This window comes from Podarcis cretensis (genome assembly GCF_951804945.1).
Source record: "Podarcis cretensis genome assembly, chromosome: 3".
In the NCBI taxonomy this organism is placed as follows: domain Eukaryota; kingdom Metazoa; phylum Chordata; class Lepidosauria; order Squamata; family Lacertidae; genus Podarcis; species Podarcis cretensis.
This window is the reverse complement of record NC_137172.1, coordinates 47,870,701-47,890,410: the sequence shown is the minus strand read 5'-3', so window position 1 is coordinate 47,890,410 and position 19,710 is coordinate 47,870,701. Positions and strand designations below refer to the sequence as shown.

General features: G+C 43.0%; 1 protein-coding gene across 1 annotated transcript; it reads right to left on the bottom strand.

The window, feature by feature from the left end:
- Positions 1–1,078: 1,078 nt before the first annotated feature.
- On the bottom strand, positions 1,079–11,121 carry RBM34 (RNA binding motif protein 34). The gene is made up of 11 exons (XM_079971424.1): positions 10,963–11,121; positions 9,177–9,348; positions 7,475–7,614; positions 5,536–5,755; positions 5,104–5,163; positions 4,426–4,469; positions 3,526–3,609; positions 3,278–3,341; positions 3,142–3,184; positions 2,604–2,722; positions 1,079–1,420 (listed from the first exon to the last, which is right to left on the bottom strand). The coding sequence occupies exons 1-11, from the start codon at positions 11,007–11,009 to the stop codon at positions 1,136–1,138; spliced, it is 1,278 nt and encodes a 425-aa protein (XP_079827550.1). The 5' UTR covers positions 11,010–11,121; the 3' UTR covers positions 1,079–1,135.
- Between the last annotated feature and the right edge of the window lie 8,589 nt (positions 11,122–19,710).

Sequence of the window (19,710 nt, the reverse complement as noted above, 5' to 3'; positions counted from 1 at the left end):
TACCACGAGCCTACAATGGAGGGGTTCACAGCATTAACACCCCAAGAGAGTCTTCCAGCTTCTAGCTCAAGGTAATCCGCTGTCCTCAAGGCCTTTTTGGGTGGCCTTTGGCAACATTTGATGCCTCCCACCCCCGCAGGAGGAAGAGGACCCACCTATTTGTCCTCTGGTGCTGAGCCACTTATTTAGAGGGCCATTATCAAACCAGGAAGCTAGCCTGACTATTCCAGGAATTTGAATCCTTCCTTAGATTTTTAGCCCTTGCTGGATCCAAGAATTATAAGGGTCTCTGCATCTAGCCTACTTCCACCCCCCAAAACTCATAACAATACTTTTAAGCTGAAAATCACCACATTATCAAATTGCATCTCCATGTCCAAGTTTAAATGTTCCTGCTTCTGGAAAAAAATTTCCCGTATTTGAACCAATTGATGAAAATACTTTTAAAGAGAATGCATATTACTTCATTCCTGTATTTCAAACTTGCAACTGTACCTGTTGTATTGTTGTTGTTATAAGGTCATATATATATAAATGTTCATAACTATATATATAAACCATGTCTGAAACCCACACAAAAAAGGTCCTGAACAAATTGACCTCATATTTCTCTGCAAGGTCAAAGTGGGAAACCTCCCCATTGTCTCTTTCCTCACAAATCCTGTCTTAAGGGCACATTCGAGATAAGTGTGAGCCTGTGACCTAGATTCAGGAATTAAGTAGTTTTAATAACAAAAGAGTGGCCAAAACCCAGATAATGAAATCAGGTAACTTGCCAGACAGGAGATAAACAATGTACTCAGATTTCTCATGTATCTGGGGGTGGTCTTGGACTCCAGGGTGGCAAATTAAAAATGTCTATATAAGGGTTAGCAAATCTTCTTTAAGTAAACTTTACTGGAGTAGACTGTCTCTTTCCCTTTTAGACCCCAAATCACCACATAGTGAGTGGAGACGGGCTAGTAGAATTGTTATGTGTTGAACTTTCTTAGTGTGACTTCTCTTGTTAATATTATGAATTAATCCAGCTTAATTTCTAAACTCAAACTCTGGAGACAGAATATGCAGAACTCCCAAATGACTATGAAAAAATTTTTATTTAAAAATCCAATTCAAAACTTGCAGCATAACTATTTCAAATGGATTTTCTCGGTTTCTTCTTCATTGTGTGTTTTGACTTGGTTTTTTTGCTCTTTGTCATTGGGGTTGCTTTCTCACCAGCAAAAGAGTTACTCGATAATCCTTTTGCATTTTTCAGTGAAGAAGACTTTGAATACTTCAGTCCAACAGGGCTCTTTACATTCTTGACTAAACTCTTCTGTGGAGCCTTTTCTTTTTGAACACAGTGTTGCACTCGTAGCTTTCTTCCTTTCAGTTCAGAGTTGTTTAGCTTCAGTGCAAGGTGTACAGAATCTGTAGTCTTTGAGGAAAATAAAGGGCAGCATCTAAAATTAGGCGTTCATCTTACATCTTAGTAACTAATATTTATTTTCCTTTCAGAAAAATTCACAAAAATAAAAAACCACTTTACAACATAATCAATAAACAATAAAACAAAAATATTTAAAGCAGCTAAATTAAAAGGGGGGGATCGGGTTTTTTTTATAAAAAAAAATCATGTCAGCACATCCACTTTAAAACTAGGCAAATACAGGTCTACCCCAAATGCACAGTAAACAGAAGCAACATAGCCACTGGAAAGCTATCCAACTGCCTACAATTTTCTTCTTTCGGATTAAACTATTATTTGGAGCATGAAACGGATGCAAATTTTCCTGCTTACAAACACACCAACTGTGAGCAGGTCTGTGCTGCAAACAAGGTTTCCTACTTCAACTTTCTTCCTTTAATCCTCCCCCCCCCCCCATGAACATGTCACTGAAAAATTAAATATAGATGGCCCGGCACATCAGCTTGGGAGTGTGTTGAAAAATTCTGACTCTGTGAAGGTGTTAGAAGTAAGACAGATTAAAGACACCATCTGCTAGCAGCAGAATTTGAACGTTGTTGTCTCCGTCTGCAATCTTAACCCCACTTTCTTGGAAGTAAGACCATTGAATTCAGTAGGACTTGCTTCTGAATAAGACATGATGAGGACTGCGCTTTTAGTTCTTATGAGAACAATTCTATTTGTTTGACTACAAATTTAGTTATAGATATTTCAGAGCAGAGAGGTGATACTCAGCAAAACTCAGGAATCATGCTGTGTGAGACTGCTTGTTTTGAACTTTTCAATTCTGTAGAAGTTACTGCATGATAACTGGTGCCTTCCCTACGCCAGGGATTGGGAACCTGTGGGGCTTTGGACTCCAACTCTCAAAATCTCCAGTCAGCACAGTCAGTTGTCACAGATGACAGCTCCCCAACGCTGCACCATTCAGTTGTAGAGGTGTCTAGCTATGATGTCACCCTCGGTGGAGTTGGCAGTAATTTCTATCAACTCTTTAGAAGGTGCATCATTGTAACTGCCATAACAGTTTTAATTACATTATTGCTAACAGCTGAGCATATGAAACCAGCTACCCTTCAATCACAGCAAGTGTTAAGTGTTAATACAATGTTAAGTTTCTGTCATCACAGATACTGAATAGCTATTGACGTACCTCAAACAGAACGTAACCAAAACCTTTGCCAATGCCTGTGCTCCGATCTCTCACAATTCGTACACTGATTACATTTCCACATTCAGAGAAATGGTCTCTTACTGTCTCATCATCAATTTCTGTAAGCAAACATTTTTTTAAAAAAGTATGCTGGTGTTAAAACATAAATTTTAGGTATGTGCCAAAAATTCAAAATATTTTCATTTAAAATTTAAATGTAGGACTTTTTACTACCAGCAACAACTACTTTAATGTGACCTGTTACAGTATATATATTTCTGTTAAGCTGTAACAATAAATCATGTGCATCATCTTACTGTTTGTGGCAAAACAAATTATTATTGATATATCTGAAAGCAGCTTTTAAAAATGAGTATACATTTATATTAAAAGCTTTCTAGATGCAGTCTAAATCTTTTATAGTCTGCAAAAGCTACAAAAAGAATGTATTTCATAAGGATCTCTGAAACTGTCATTTTTCTGCAAGAGAATTCTACAGAGATTTGAAAAGAAGTGTAAAATTTCACCTAACACTTACCATAAGGGAGATTTCCCACAAAAATAGATCTCTTGTTATCGTGCTGTAAAACAAGTGAACAAGAAGAATTGAATCAACAGTCTAAGGAAGCAGCTAGGGGCGGGGAGTTTCTTCCTACAGCAGTTGAATTACTTACACATGCAGATTTTGAAGCAAGGTCAACTCTTATGTGGAATCCACTGGTAAATTCTGTTCCATTACTATTAAAGCCACAACAGGAAAAAATAATCAGAAAAAAGCAGCTACCTTCCTAGTTTGCACAGTGTGTTACTTCAGAAAAGGTATTTACAATTTAGGATATGTCTTTTGTTAAGATTTATTTAATTAAATGCATGTCATAACACTTTATAAAATCCAGCATCAAGTATTCTTTTTTAAAAATACCATTTTAAGGCGTTATTGGCTGCACATTCCTCCTTGAAAACGACATAAGCATTAATGTACTTCATATTAGGATGCACCATTCGCCTAAAGGGGAAAAAATGAAGTTTACTATACATTTAATTACAATTTACATATGTACGTTTGCAAGCTGAATGGATGGCTTTAGAACAGGGGTGGGGAAACTGTGGCCCTCCAGTTGTTGTTGAACTACAACTCCCATCCTCCTTTGAATTTGAGTCCAACAACATTTGGAGAGCCAAAGGTTCTCTACCCCTGCTTTAGAATATATTGCACAATCCCCAGCATGTTTGCTAAGACACAAATTCCACTGAATTCAATGGCACTTAGCAAACATTTTAAGGAACTGCCTAGTTGTATACGTTCTTCATCCGGAATACACAGGATCAGTCTCTCCTGATATTTCTTCATCAGTACAAACTGGTAAGACAATTTTGCTGGAATGAGACAGGGCCCCTTCCTGCCCCATTAGGAAGCATCTTAAGGAGTCTTCATTTGGCTAAAAAATGCACTAGTTTGGCACAATGGATGTTGAAATCAATCAGCAATAGTAAGGAATTGGGTAGAAAAATAGTTTCTACCTTTTCCAAGTAGGAAGTTGGATGTGGCTTTATTATGCGACTACTCACTGCTCTACCATTTATACCAATCAACACAATGAATGGCAGAATAACATCAGTTCCCAATTTGTTCCAGAACAGTAGAAAGAAACCCTGGTCTTTAGCAAACCTACTGAATGTATTTATTTTGAAAATAACAACAATTAACAAAAATTAACTGCTAAAAAGAAAAAAAATATTAAGTGAAAATGTGTAGAGTTTCCCCACTCTAAAAATTAAACACATTTTATTTAAAAAAATATATCAAAAAATTATAACTTACTTTATGGCTGCCATTTTTTTGGATACAGTAGCCTCAGCTGGAATCTGGAAAAGGAAGGGGGGAAAGTAGTGCATTAGTTGGTAGGTGTTGTTCCGTTATCATATCACATTATGAAGTCAACACCAACTAGATCCTTCCCTAATCTCTTGCTGGAGGAAGGACATGGGTTTCTGAGGTCATGTTGATGCACTTCCTGCTAGCTACAAAGCCCAACGCTATTTGAAAGAGTGTAGATACAGAACTTGGGAGGATGTGTGCTAACTAGAAATTATTCCTTGGCTAAGCCAAGCCATAACTGGTTTACACTGGGTAAGGTGCTTTACTGCTCCTATCCTGCCATATCCCCCCTCACCTCCTTTGCTTCTCCAGCTTTACTTCTTCCAGTTCCAAAAGGCAGCACCATCGCAGCTGCCTGTTGTGGCCCTTTAATAATGGAACAAGCAGTAGGTAGGTAACAAGGAAAAAACAGCATCTTTTCTACTGTGACAAATTGCCAGCCACAAAACTAACCCTTTTGCTACGGAAGCTGTATGAGAACCAAGTGGCAATAGCTCATGTGTAAAGTGGAAGGAGCCACTACTTTCCCCACATACAGCACAATTTTGCTCTTACCCAGAGACTCTCTCCCCATGACGATACATGCAGCTAATATTATAAAAATCAACGACCAAAACATACCAAAGAGCGGAAACGAACTGATTCAATTTGCCCATATTCTTTGAAAAACGCCTTCAGCATCTAGATTGAAACAAGCATACGGTGTAATTTGTCAGAGCAAATGTGAGCAAAAATAATAAGCAGCAAATATTTCATTCATACAGCGTGACGGTCCCTACACAACTTTTATCTGGCTCATGGTATTAAGGACAAGAAGTACAACATCTTCTAAAAAAATTAATGGGGGGGGTAGTAAAACACAGAACTGGGAAATCTGGTTTATCTGTAACTGAATTATATAATCTTCAGTTAGGTCAAAGAAGCACAGAAAAATATATGGTGCTAAAACTTCTATAAGGATAAAAAATGGGGGCATGGAGATACCATATGTGACAACAAACTCCTGAACACTTGCTATACTGGGGACCATAACTCCTCTGCCCACAAACTTACCTGTGCCTTACAACTAACAGGTAAATTGCCCACAAAAATTGTTCTTTTATTCTTTAGCATTTCCTCAGCCGAGTTAACTTGTGTTTTCTTTTGTTTTAGTCCAGCATCTTCATCTGAAAGCTTTTGGGAAACCAATTTAGAACGTCTATTTTTCAGTTTTTGTTTAATTTTTATTTCTTTTTTCTCCTCCTCTTCATCTGCTTCATCCAAAGCACATTCCCTTGATAAACCATGAAAAGGTACAACAACTTTGTTAGCAGGTGTTTTTTTAATAGTCACAAAAAAATCTATATTTTAACTCTACTTAACCACTGTCTGGGGAAGCGGCGGGTGGGGAACAGACAACATTGCTAGAGAGACTGACAACAACTATATTGAAAACATGCAATTACTGTCACTCAAGCAACAAGCAGTCAACAAACCTTAGTGGGGCCAAGCAAGACCTAAATGAAAGCTACAGTCTTACACGCTTATAAGGGAGTAAATCACACTGAAATGAATGGCACTAAATGGGATTTGCTTCTGAGTAGATATGCATACAATTTATACTCTTAAGAGCCAGTGCATATTTCACATGCTTATGCTAAAATTCTGTGCATATTTACCTGAGAGTAAGTCCAACTGAACTCAGTTGGGTTTAATTCTGAAGGAACATGCATAGTTTTTTCTATTAATCATTGCTGGCCTTCAAATTGTTTTAATCAAAGACAGAGTACCTTTACTTCTACAACAGTGCCATTCTATAAAATGTACACTGCTCAATGAGAAAACCCAAAATGTATTATGTGCCTTACATCAATCTATATTTCTAAATTCTGTCTCATTCCTAGTACCCAGAGAAGATAACCAATCAACAGAAATGACAAGTATGATAAAATTTGGTTTACCGTATTTTTCGCCCTATAGGATGCACATTTCCCCTCCAAAAATGAAGGGGAAATGTGTGTGCGTCCTATGGGGCGAATGCAGGCTTTCGCTGAAGCCTGGAGAGCGAGAGGGGTCGGTGCGCACCGACCCCTCTCGCTCTCCAGGCTTCAGGAAGCTCTGCGCAACCCTCAGGAGACCGGCTCCGAGGGTTGCGCAGAGCTGCCTGCAGTCCCGGGCTCAGCGCAGCTCTGCACGGCCATCGGGAGGGGGGCGCGAAGTCCCGCCTGGCTCCCGGTGGCTGCGCAGAGCTGCCTGCAGTCCCGGGCTCAGCACAGCTCTGCGCGGCCATCGGGAGCGGGGCGCGAAGTCCCGCTCGGCTCCCGATGGCTGCGCAGAGCTGCCTGCAGTCCCGGGCTCAGCGCAGCTCTGCGCGGCCATCGGGAGCGGGGCGCGAAGTCCCGCCCGGCTCCCGGTGGCTGCGTAGAGCTGCCTGCAGTCCCAGGCTCAGCGCAGCTCTGCGTGGCCATCGGGAGGGGGGCGCGAAGTCCCGCCCGGCTCCCGGTGGCTGCGCAGAGCTGCCTGCAGTCCCGGGCTCAGCGCAGCTCTGCGCAGCCATCAGGAGCGGGGCGCGAAATCCCGCCCCGGCTCCCGGTGGCTGCCCAGAGCTGCCTGCAGTCCCAGGCTCAGCACACTTCTCCCCATCGCCAGCCCCACAAGCTCGGGGGACAGCGGGGAGGCGGAGCGCGCCTTCCCGCTGTTCCCCGACCTGGTTCTTCCAGCCCCGCACCTGGGGGGGAAATAAAAAAAAAATTTCTTTATTTCCCCCCAAAAAAACTAGGTGCGTCCTATGGGCCGGTGCATCCTATGGGCGCAAAATACGGTATATTAAGTGCTGCAAACTAAAACAAACAGTTTAGACTGTAATACTAACCCTACCTATCTGGGAGTAAGTTCTATTGAATTTGGAAAGACTTACTAATGGTCATCAAGTCAGACCACGGGGGAGTGAGGACACGTGGTTGCCTTTAAGAGATTATTCTGAACTTAATCAGTTTTTAAGTGTTTCACTTACCTGCTTGCTACTCTTTCCTCTGCAAGAGAGATATCCTTCTTTTTAGCTTTTAGGGTTTTTTTTAAAGGCTCTCCTTTACTAGACGAACTCTTAACTTCTGTGGCAGTTTCTTCTTCCGTAAGCTTCCGTTTCTTACATTCCTTTTAGAAAAGGGATTTTAAAGAATTAGTTAGAACGTGGTCATACAAGGGGTTGGGGAAATACAAGGTCACCGGACAGCAATAAGATAATATACTTTGTACTTTGGGGACAACTTAAGTTTTAAGATGTCCCCATCCCACTCCTTTATTCATGTAATTTTTATGTGAAAAAATACCTTAAGCAACTTCTCACATGTGATTTCAGATACAGTGGTACCTTGGTTCTGGAACTTAATCTGTTCCGGGAGTCGGCTCAACTCCCAAAACCATTCGAAAACCAAGGTGCAGCTTTCGATTGGCTTCAGGAGCTTCCTGCACTCAATCGGAAGCCGCGACAGATGTTCGGCTTCCAAAAAACGTTCGCAAACCGGAACACTCACTTCCAGGTTTGTGGCGTTCAGGAGCCAAGCTGTTCAAGTACCAAGGTACCACTGTATAAAATAATCTTGAGGATCTCACACTTTTGAGATGGTTTTTGTAATAGTTTGCAATTTTAGAATGGGAGATAATTGCTCAGGGCACTCAAGCATAATACCTTGTTTTGTTATGTTGAAAGGTATTTTTAAACAGCAATTTTTAAAAGGTACTGATGATTAGAATTAAACTGAATCAGGTTTAAAGGGCTTATTGACTCTCTTTTAAAGGTTTTTTACTTCACACAAGGGCCATTTCATAAGTTGCACCTGTATAATCAGAGTCAATACTACATGGGCTAGTCCCATACTACAGAAGCCCCACAAGAAGCAGGTGAGTTGGGTTTATAATGCAGTTTCTACAAACAAAAACTGTGCAGCATTGGACCAGCCTTAGTGAAAACAGTTCTCATGCAACACTGGTGAAGTATTAATCAGGCCTCTACCAAAACTGAAAAACACATTTATTTATTTTTAAAAGAAAATCCTACGTTGTTTTGACCGGTAATCACACAACCAACAAGACTGTATTGGGTGGGTGGGGGATTTTCACCAGGGGGGGGGGATGAACATCTGGGTAAAATTCTGCTTTCAGAAGCCCAATGTAACTTAGAGGCTCTGTCTATAATACTTGTTGGTGGCAAAGCACTCTGTTGATTCTTCTCTGTCAGAAAGAAGATGAAGCATTACCAATGACAGCTGACAAATATATTTTAAGAGCACCTTTAAGTTTCATAAGCTTTCAATGAAGGAACAATCATTAAACTATTTTATGGCACCCAAGACCTATCCTGATGGCACAGCTGCTGTTTTTGAGAATCTAAAATATATCAGCTGCTTGTTCCTCCACCCGCAACACCAAAAAGGATGTATCAACAGTTTCAAACAAGAACATAGTGTGAAAAATAAGGGTGCTATGACCATCCTTATGTTAACAAAATGATCTGTCATCTTCAGTGTCTGTAACATGAATGCAAACAACAATCTCACAGCCTGGTTAAGGAGTTGAAATATGGAACTGTTAACAGTTAACATCTACAGTTTGCAGTCTTATTTAAGGGACGTCAAGCATTCCAAATGCTGGCATACTTCAGTACTGGGAACTGAACTCACATTTTGAGAATTACATAGGTAAAGAAATGTGCTTACTCTTGGCACAGCAACATACACTGGCTGTATTTCAGCCTCAGGAGCACTGAAGAGCTGGACCAGGGAACCTGTGACACGTGCGGTGGGTTTATTTTGAAACAGACTGTTGGCCACTTGACCCACAACATAATCTTCCTTTGATACAGTGGCAGCATCTTTCTCACATGCTTTGCTATTAAAGAGATAAGTTGGTTATCAGATCCCATTTAGTACTGTCCTATAAAGCATAAACTACAGGTAAAACAAACCAATAATCATGCAAAAAACCCAAGCAGATTGTGCATGTCATTACTTTTGAAGAATTAGTACAATATGAGTGGTTCATTTGCTGTAAGTATACAGATGGAGAAGTCTCTGCACATACGTCTGCTTCCTGAGCCAATGGGCCATGGACTTCTGGAAAAATAAACACATGGCACTTCACAAGCAACAGCCTGCAGTTTTTCCTACTTTTGCTTAGATGTTTCTACCTTGCCTTTCAATCTTACAAGATAATTTCCGCAGCAGTTTTCCAATTAAAGGAAAATATAATGCAAAAATCATTGACTGCCAGGAGATAAGCACTATGTAGGAGGAGAAAAACAAACAGGAGACAGCTCTGATTCTTGTATGATTACTTATACATTGCCAGAAATCAATTTCAGGTATGCATTTGAGAGAAGGAGCAATTATACTGTCTTTCCAAAAATACTGCAAGTGGTTTGTCTCAAAATTATTTTTAAAACAAAACTTTATTAAGTTATTTTGCTGTGTGATGTGACAAATATTAAATTTAAGGGGTACCAGTCTTGGTATATTAGGAAAGATGGTATATTAGGAAAGATCCACGCACCACTGCAGCTGCAGGTGCAGGCAGGTCCTGCAGATGTCTGTGAGAAGGGGGGTATTGTTTTGCTGCTTTGTTTTACTTAGTTACTTGCTTTTTTATTTATTTTATTCTCTGAACTGCCCTGAGATCTTATGATGAAGGGTGGTATGTAAATCTAATAAATGAAATAAATAAATGTTAGAAAAATATTTGCCAAGAGTGAAAGGCTACAGAAGCGCATAAATCTTCCCTCATGTACCAAGTCTGGTACCCCTTGAACTTTGTCATATCACATAACAAAATAACTTTTTACAGTTTTTACAGTTTTGTTATTTAAAAAATAGCAAGTCAAACCACTTGCAATATATCTGCCATACATACTCAGATTAATGTGTAGCCTTAGCATTTTACTTCCTCTAGCTTAAAGTGCTAAAAGCCTCCTAAACTACACAGTAACCTGAGTAAGTATGGCAAATTCCTTCATTTAACTATATTTAGGTAATTTATAGAAATCAGAAAAATCAAAACAAGACAGAAATGAAGTACAGTAAGTGCACAACTTATGCACATTTAACTTGTGCGCATTCAGTTTTACACACGTCAAAAAGATTTCTAAAAAATAAAAAACGTGGTGGGGAGCCAGGGAAAATTATTTTGGCAATCGCACCTTTCACTGAACCCAATGGGTTTATGATTATACACGATTTTAGCTTTAGGCACAATCCCCAGGAATGTAACCCCCTCATAAGCTGCAGGCTTGCTGTAACACAATTCCACAATTTAAATCCCCTGCCACACACAATTAGAAGCTTGCGCAGAAGTCTCGCAGGGTCGGCAGGCAAACGCAGCGGCAGGAGGGGATCAGAAGGGACCGCGACGGCGGGCGCCCAGGACTCCTCTAGCACCCGAGGTGAGGGGGGGGGATGGGAGCCGCGGGGCGGAGGGGAGAGAGGGCATAGCGCGGGCCGCGTTCCTCACCCGGTAACGGGGCGGAGCTTGGCCGCCTTGGACTGCTTCATCTTCATCTTCGCCTTCGACACGCTCCCACTATCGCCGCCGCTCGAGCCGCTTCCGCCCCCGCAGCGCCGCGTGAAGCTCAGAGGAACACTCGGACGTAAACTTCCGGTTCTTTTACGCCATTTTACTTCAGCCTCCCCATAACGTGGTGCCCTCCAGCTGTTCTAGACTTCCGCCAGCCCCTGCCAGTTTGTGGGGGGGGGGGCGGGGATAGGAGATGCAGTTCAAAACCTCAGGAGGACATCATTTAAGTGTGTGTGTGTGTGTGTGTGTGTGTGTGTGTGTGTGTGTGTGTGTTGTAAGAACATAAGGAAACAGTACTATGTTGCCGAATTAAAGCAAAACAGGCCCGGCGCCCTGTTCGTCTCACTCGGGGAAGCCCGCAAGCAGAGCAGGAGCACAACAGCGCTCTCCCCCGCTTGTGACTCCCAAGCATAGCTGTCAACTTTTCCCTTTTTTAAGGGGAATTCCCTTATTCCGAATAGGATACCTCGCAAGAAAAGGGAAAAGTTGACAGCTGTGCTCCCAAGCAAGGTACAATGGGTTCTGCCGATGTCGCTGAACTACAAGTCCCATCACTCCTGGTCATTGGCCATGTGCACTGGGGGCTGATGGGAGTTACAGTTCAACAGGATCTGGAGGGCCAAAGGTTTCCCCACAATTGGAACAGCCTGGGACTAGCTTTCGAGGAAACTTGCATTGGATTGAACTGTGAAAAGAACGGCGAGTCTGTACGGGAACCAATGGGGCACGAGCATGTAACTTTGGGTGTTGGATTTGGGCCGGGAAGGTGTAATTTCAGGAGGTTGGCCTTTGCTGCAACTTGAGGCGTGTTTGGAGGAGGGAGCTTTGACGGGAAATCCGAACCAGGCTCTAACCTGTACTATTTTTAATGTTTGATCTTTAATCGTGTTTTTAATGATCTGTTGGGAGAGGTGGGGTATAAATAATAAATTATTATTATAATACTAAGATTGGAACTAAGGGACGCAGGTGGCGCTGTGGGTTAAAGCCTCAGCGCCTAGGACTTGCCGATCGAAAGGTCGGCGGTTTGAATCCCTGCGGCGGGGTGCGCTCCCGCTGCTCGGTCCCAGCGCCTGCCAACCTAGCAGTTCGAAAGCACCTCCGGGTGCAAGTAGATAAATAGGGACCGCTTACCAGCGGGAAGGTAAACGGCGTTTCCGTGTGCGGCTCTGGCTCGCCAGAGCAGCGATGTCACGCTGGCCACGTGACCCGGAAGTGTCTCCGGACAGCGCTGGCCCCTGGCCTCTTAAGTGAGATGGGCGCACAACCCCAGAGTCTGTCAAGACTGGCCCGTACGAGCAGGGGTACCTTTACCTTTAAGATTGGAACGCAGGTGGCGCTGTGGGTAAAAGCCTCAGCACCTAGGGCTTGCCGATCGAAAGGTCGGCAGTTCGAATCCCTGCGGTGGGGTGCGCTCCCGTCGTTCGGTCCCAGCGCCTGCCAACCTAGCAGTTCGAAAGCACCCCTAGGTGCAAGTAGATAAATAGGGACCGCTTACTAGCGGGAAGGTAAACGGCGTTTCCGTGTGCGGCTCTGGCTCTGGCTCTGGCCAGAGCAGCAATGTCACGCTGGCCACGTGACCCGGAAGTGTCTCCGGACAGCGCTGGCCCCCGGCCTCTTGAGTGAGATGGGCGCACCAACCACAGAGTCTGGCAAGACTGGCCCGTACGGGCAGGGGTACCTTTACCTTTACCTAAGATTGGACTGCCTTGCAGGGCTATTGTAAGCCAATTTTCCCCAGCCACGGTTTCGTCAGTCCTAAAGTGCAAGATGGGTGCAATGAAGAACTGCATTGGTTCTGACACTAGCAGGACAATTTAATACAGTATACGAATTAGAAGGAGCTGCCATCTTTGTCACTACTTGCCGCTGTTTCTGTGTAGAGGCAGTGTTATCCAGTCACAAAATCCCAATGGATAGACAAACATACGGTTTCCAGGGTAAACCCGGAAATTCTCTATCCAATTAATAAGATGGTTTTCTTCATAACTTTACAGCATGCTTCTGACCGGCAACCTCCAGCACTAATAAGCCCCGCCCATGTTACTTTTATTTCGTCTGCTTTTGCCTCCGTAGTTTAATTCAAAGCAGTACCACACTTGCGTCCTCTGGACATAAACGGGAGGAAAAATCTCAGGGATAAGCAGAGTCTCCTGATCTCTGGGTTGGAGGTTTTCTCTTGTTCGCACGTCCCCTGCAGTCCATGATGCAAATAAAGTTTCTTTAGCTGTGCGCTGGCACAGTCCCTGTTTGACTTTCAGAACAGTACAAATCCGATAGTTAAAAGTCAACAGAAGCCTGTGTCAGCTCTTGTCCTGCGAAAGTGGAAGCACTCCAAACCCCAACCAGCTGGCCCAGCCCATCTTGGTCTTCCCACAACTTCCTTGCTCAGGCTGGATTTTTAAAGGACGCTGTTACATCTGGTTAGTTATTTCATAAAATTTATACATTGCTTGATTGTAAAACAAAAACAAAAAACCCTTGGAGTGGTTTACAAAAGGACAATACAATAAAATTGAGAAAAAAATCACAACCCTACTTTACAACATACAGAACATTAAAATAACCTCAACTTTCTAAGCGTCTGAGTAGACTTGTCTAAAAACATGTTTTTAGCAGGCACCAAAAAGAGACACGTATTATCTGGCACCTGTAGCAGTGCCAATTCCACCAACTGAAACAGTCAAGTGGTCATGTGTGGGTAAGGCGATGTCATAGGTAATCACTTAAATGTCCAGGGGTCCTTAAATTATTTGAATAAATAAGCAAAAACTCTCTGTGTGGCTGTGAGCATAGTGAGGTGCTTAAAGGTGAAGGTAAGAAGTAACTTAAGAAAGTTATTTAAGGTAAGCAAGTGGTCAAACAGCTATGCAGGAGTGCTAATTAGTGCATGAAGGGATTAAGACCAGAGAGTTCTGTTCCCAGACTGAGCTAGGCCACGCCCCCTCTTCTCCATTAGGGAGTGAAGCTGCTTCTGTTCCTTTCATCAATCTCTTCTTGCCATAGATGGATGTGTCTGAACTTGAGAGTATGTAGTTCAGACTACAGTATATGCGGTATTTTGCATCCAAGAGTAATCTACCAGTGTTCTACTTTCTGCTGCACAGAATAATGTATGAACCAGACCTTTGGCTATAGTTAAGTAAAGCTTTTAAACTTAACAGTGTATGATTTGTTCATTGCAAGAGGGATAGGCAGAGTAGCCAAGAACTGTAAGCAGACATGCAAAGCATCACATTTTGAATCTAGGCGCCCAGCTGATACTTTTGTTAATTGTTGTTGTTTAGTCGTGTCCAACTCTTTGTGACCCCATGGACCAGAGCACGCCAGGCACTCCTGTCTTCCACTGCCTCCCGCAGTTTGGTCAAACTCATGCTGGTAGCTTTTGTTAATTTGTTGTTGTTGTTGTTTAGTCGTTTAGTCGTGTCCGACTCTTCGTGACCCCATGAACCAGAGAACGCCAGGCACTCCTGTCCTCCACTGCCCCCCGCAGCTTGGTCAGACTCATGCTGGTAACCTCGAAAACACTATCCAACCATCTCGTCCTCTGTCGCCCCCTTCTCCTTGTGCCCTCCATCTTTCCCAACATCAGGGTCTTCTCCAGGGAGTCTTCTCTTCTCATGAGGTGGCCAAAGTACTGGAGCCTCAGCTTCACAATCTGTCCTTCCAGTGAGCACTCAGGGCTGATTTCCTTCAGAATGGAGAGGTTTGATCTTCTTGCAGTCCATGGGACTCTCAAGAGTCTCCTCCAGCACCAGAATTCAAAAGCATCAATTCTTCGGCGATCAGCCTTCTTTATGGTCCAGCTCTCACTTCCATACATCACTACTGGGAAAACCATGGCTTTAACTATACGGACCTTTGTTGGCAAGGTGATGTCTCTACTTCTCAAGATGCTGTCTAGGCCTGCCATTGCCCTTCTCCCAAGAAGCAGGCGTCTTTTAATTTCGTGGCTGCTGTCACCATCTGCAGTGATCATGGAGCCCAAGAAAGTAAAATCTCTCACTGCCTCCATTTCTTCCCCTTCTATTTGCCAGGAGGTGATGGGACCAGTAGCCATGATCTTCGTTTTTTTGATATTGAGCTTCAGACCATATTTTGCACTCTCCTCTTTCACCCTCAATAAAAGGTTCTTTAATTCCTCCTCACTTTCTGCCATCAAGGTTGTGTCATCTGCATATCTGAGGTTGCTGATATTTCTTCCGGCAATCTTAATTCCGGCTAGGGATTCATCCAGCCCAGCCTTTCGCATGATGAATTCTGCATATAAGTTAAATAAGCAGGGAGACAAAATGCAGCCTTGTCGTACTCCTTTCCCAATTTTGAACCAGTCAGTTGTTCCATATCCAGTTCTAACTGTAGCTTCTTGTCCCACATAGAGATTTCTCAGGAGACAGATGAGGTGATCAGGCACTCCCATTTCTTTAAGAACTTGCCATAGTTTGCCATGGTCGACACAGTCAAAGGCTTTTGCATAGTCAATGAAGCAGAAGTAAATGTCTTTCTGGAACTCTCTAGCTTTCTCCATAATCCAGCGCATGTTTGCAATTTGGTCTCTGGTTCCTCTGCCTCTTCTAAATCCAGCTTGCACTTCTGGGAGTTCTCGGTCCACATACTGCTTGAGCCTTCCTTGTAGAATTTTAAGCATAACCTTGCTAGCGTGAGAAATTAGTGCAATTGTGCGATAGTTGGAGCATTCTTTGGCACTGCCCTTCTTTGGGATTGGGATGTAGACTGATCTTCTCCAATCTTCTGGCCACTGCTGAGTTTTCCAAACTTGCTGGCATATTGAGTGTAGCACCTTAACAGCATCATCTTTTAAAATTTTAAATAGTTCAGCTGGAATACCATCACTTCCACTGGCCTTGTTATTTGCAGTGCTTTCTAAGGCCCATTTGACTTCACTCTCCAGGATGTCTGGCTCAAGGTCAGCAACCACACTACCTGGGGTATATGAGACATCCGTTTCTTTCTGGTATAATTCCTCTGTGTATTCTTGCCACCTCTTCTTGATGTCTTCTGCTTCTGTTAGGTCCTTTCCACTTTTGTCCTTTATTATGGAAATCTTTGTACGAAATGTTCCTTTCATATCTCCAATTTTCTTGAACAGATCTCTGGTTCTTCCCATTCTATTGCTTTCCTCTATTTCTTTGCATTGCTTGTTTAAGAAGGTCTTCTTGTCTCTCCTTGCTATTCTTTGGAAATCTGCATTCAATTTCCTGTATGTTTCCCGATCTCCCTTGCATTTTGCTTGCCTTCTCTCCCCCACTATTTGTAAGGCCTCATTGGACAGCCACTTTGCTTTCTTGCATTTCCTTTTCATTGGGATGGTTTTCGTTGCTGCCTCCTGTATAATGTTACGAGCCTCCATCCATAGTTCTTCAGGCACTCTGTCCACCAAATCTAAATCCTTAAACCTGTTCCTCACTTCCACTGTGTATTCATAAGGGATTTGACTTAGATTGTATCTTACCGGCCCAGTGGTTTTTCCTACTTTCTTCAGTTTAAGCTTGAATTTTGCTATAAGAAGCTGATGATCTGAGCCACAGTCAGCTCCAGGTCTTGTTTTTGCTGACTGTATAGAGCTTCTCCATCTTTTGCTGCAGAGAATATAATCAATCTGATTTCGATGCTGCCCATCTGGTGATGTCCATGTGTAGAGTCGTCTCTTGTGTTGTTGGAAAAGCGTGTTTGTGATGACCAGCTTGTTCTCTTGACAGAACTCTATTAGCCTTTGCCCTGCTTCGTTTTGATCTCCAAGGCCAAACTTGCCAGTTGTTCCTTTTATCTCTTGACTCCCTACTTTAGCATTCCAATCCCCTATAATGAGAAGAACATCCTTCTTTGGTGTCACTTCTATAAGGTGTTGTAAGTCTTCATAGAATTGGTCAATTTCAGTTTCTTCAGCACCAGTAGTTGGTGCATAAACTTGGATTACTGCGATGTTAAAAGGTCTGCCTTGGATTCGTATCGAGATCATTCTATCATTTTTGAGATTGCATCCCAGTACAGCTTTTGCAACTCTTTTGTTGACTATGAGGGCCACTCCATTTCTTTTACGGGTTTCTTGCCCACAGTAGTAGATATGATGGTCATCCGAACTGAATTCACCCATTCCCGTCCATTTTAGTTCACTGATGCCCAGGATGTCCATATTTATTCTTGCCATCTCATTTTTGACCACCTCCAACTTACCCATGTTCATGGTTCTTACATTCCAGGTTCCTATGCAATATTTTTCTTTACAGCATTGGACTTTCCTTTCGCTTCCAGGCATATCCGCAACTGAGCGTCCTTTCGGCTTTGGCCCAGCCGCTTCATCAGCTCTGGATCTACTTGTACTTGCCCTCCGCTCTTCCCCAGTAGCATGTTGGACGCCTTCCGACCTGAGGGGCTCATCTTCCAGCGTCATAACCTTTATATGCCTGTTGTCTTTGTCCATGGAGTTTTCTTGGCAGGGATACTGGAGTGGTTTGCCGGTTCCTCCTCCAGGTGGATCACGTTTGGTCAAAACTCTCCACTATGACCTGTTCATCTTGGGTGCCCTGCTCGGCATAGTTCATAGCTTCTCTGAGTTCTTCAAGCCCCTTCGCCACGGCAAGGCAGTGATCCATGAAGGGATCCATGAAGGGTTTGTTAATTACCCACACATAAATCAGATACATTTTACTCCCACCAAAATAAATTCAGTTTCTGATGCTAGTAAGTCATATACTCTACAAAGTACGGTACATATACACTTGTGGTGGTAGGATTAAAGAAGTTTTGTTGTTTAAGAGGAAAGCACAGATTTTCCCATTCATGTTTTTGAATCTTGTAATAGGTAGCACACCTCCCACCACCAGTGAGGAAAGCTATCTAAGCTATGGTCATAATAGGGACTTAGCTGCAGCATTAAAACTGGAAGCTGGAGAGGACACTTAGGTAAAAACAGGCTGCTCCTGATTCCTTGTGTTGCAAAGAAACAAATATTTGGAACTCACTCAGGTAGAGTCTGCAAGGATTGCCAGTAGCTCCAGCACATCACCCTCAAGCTGGCTCTTGTCTTTAATTGTAGCATAATAGAAACTACTGGGTTAAACTGTTATTAAGCTACAAAAGCATTGGGGTGGCGGTGGTTTATCTCTTATGCCATGGGCTGTAATTAGGCCAGTGCAAGATGCAAGAGCACCATCCACTTGATGTAAACTTCTTAGCATAAGGAGTGATATATAGCCATGTCTGCAGTAATAGGCTTAAGACTTGAAATCTCCTGTGAAGTTAGGCTGAATTTTTAGGACTCATTTTCAATAAAATACTATTCTTTGGGGGGAAATTTGAGTGCTTGATCCTCAATTTAACTTTTCACAGAATAGGGCATTTCTGCTTCCTCCTTCCTGCCGCAGCTCCAGAAAAGCCACCCATGGGAACTGGGGGACCTGCAGGCCCAGGCTGTGATGTGGTAGGGGAGCTGGTGGAAACGAGAGATACCCCCTGATGTTGCTTTGCTGTGATGACAACAAATCAAGTTTTTGACAGAACCTGAAGTTTAAAAACCAATCTTTTGACACAGTCATAGTGACTAAGTGGTGGCAGCACAGGCAGTCACTGGGTGACCTCACCCACAATGCCTCACTCTGAGGAAGGACCCCTTCCACCAAGTGAGGAATGGAGCAACAGGGCTGCCTCTGCTTTGTGGGCAGGCAGGCAGGCAGGCAGGGAAGAGGAAGTGAGCAAGAGGGAGAAGTGGCTTTGTTGCTCAGCTAGTCAACTGTGGGTGACTGATCCCATGCCCTCACAGACAGAGGAGACACAGCGTTTTTTGTGAAGTCTAGGCAAAAGTTGGATAAAGTAGATTAAAAATTGATTATATTCAGTTGTCATGTCTTTTACAAGAGGTGTCCCCCCAATTGACCATCAAATTAAAACTTATACTGAACTGCAAAATCACATATCCAGTACATGCTAGTGCTACTATGGCACAGAAATGTGGATCTTTGTAGATCTTTATGAGCATTACATAGGATGCCAACATCACCACCATTAAATCACAGAACACATATGGAAACAGAGTAATATGATTAGATGGTGTAAAAATCATGAGGATTGATCAAGACTTGTTTCTCATATGTTTTTGATAATAGTGGTGCTGAAAGTGGTGGTCTGCAATTTTTATGTTTCAGTCCATGGAGATGTGATTTGATGGCAGGGCACATCCCATATAAAAACTGTACAAGTTCAAGTGACTCTATATTATGGGATTCCATTTCTACCTGTGGGTGGGTGTCTTGTTGCTCCTCTTTTCTGATCATTGTGCCACCCTCCGATTGCTCCGTCCCCCTACCCCTGTTGCTCTGCTTTATCTCCTCTTCCTCCTAGCTTTCCTTTCTTCCCCTCTAGTCGCTTCATTTCTCCCCTTCCCCCGAGATCCCCATTTGAGTGGATACCATTTTAGGCTACCGGATAATATGATTAAGTTCACATTAGGCAATGCATTTTGGGGATTCTAATCTGCTGCCACGCAAGCAGAATGAGAACAGAGTGGCACCTACACAGGATTGCTGCCAGTGCCTGTTCGGGGGTGGGGACAGTAAGAGCCTGGTGAGTTACACCACATGACTTTGTAGCCACTGTAGTACTTGAGGGCCACACATGGCAAGGCTGGACACCTACTGTAGACCTTCTTCATAACCTTCTGACCCAACA

Excerpts from the sequence above, each read along its gene's own strand:
- RBM34 (XM_079971424.1), bottom strand. The coding sequence starts at position 11,009 with ATGAAGATGAAGCAGTCCAAGGCGGCCAAGCTCCGCCCCGTTACCGG. Across the intron at positions 5,756-7,474 it reads GAGGAAAGAGTAGCAAGCAG|GGAATGTGCTTTGGATGAAG; the intron begins GTAAGTGAAACA and ends TGGTTTATCAAG. Across the intron at positions 3,342-3,525 it reads GCCAATAACGCCTTAAAATG|TAATGGAACAGAATTTACCA; the intron begins GTATTTTTAAAA and ends TGGCTTTAATAG.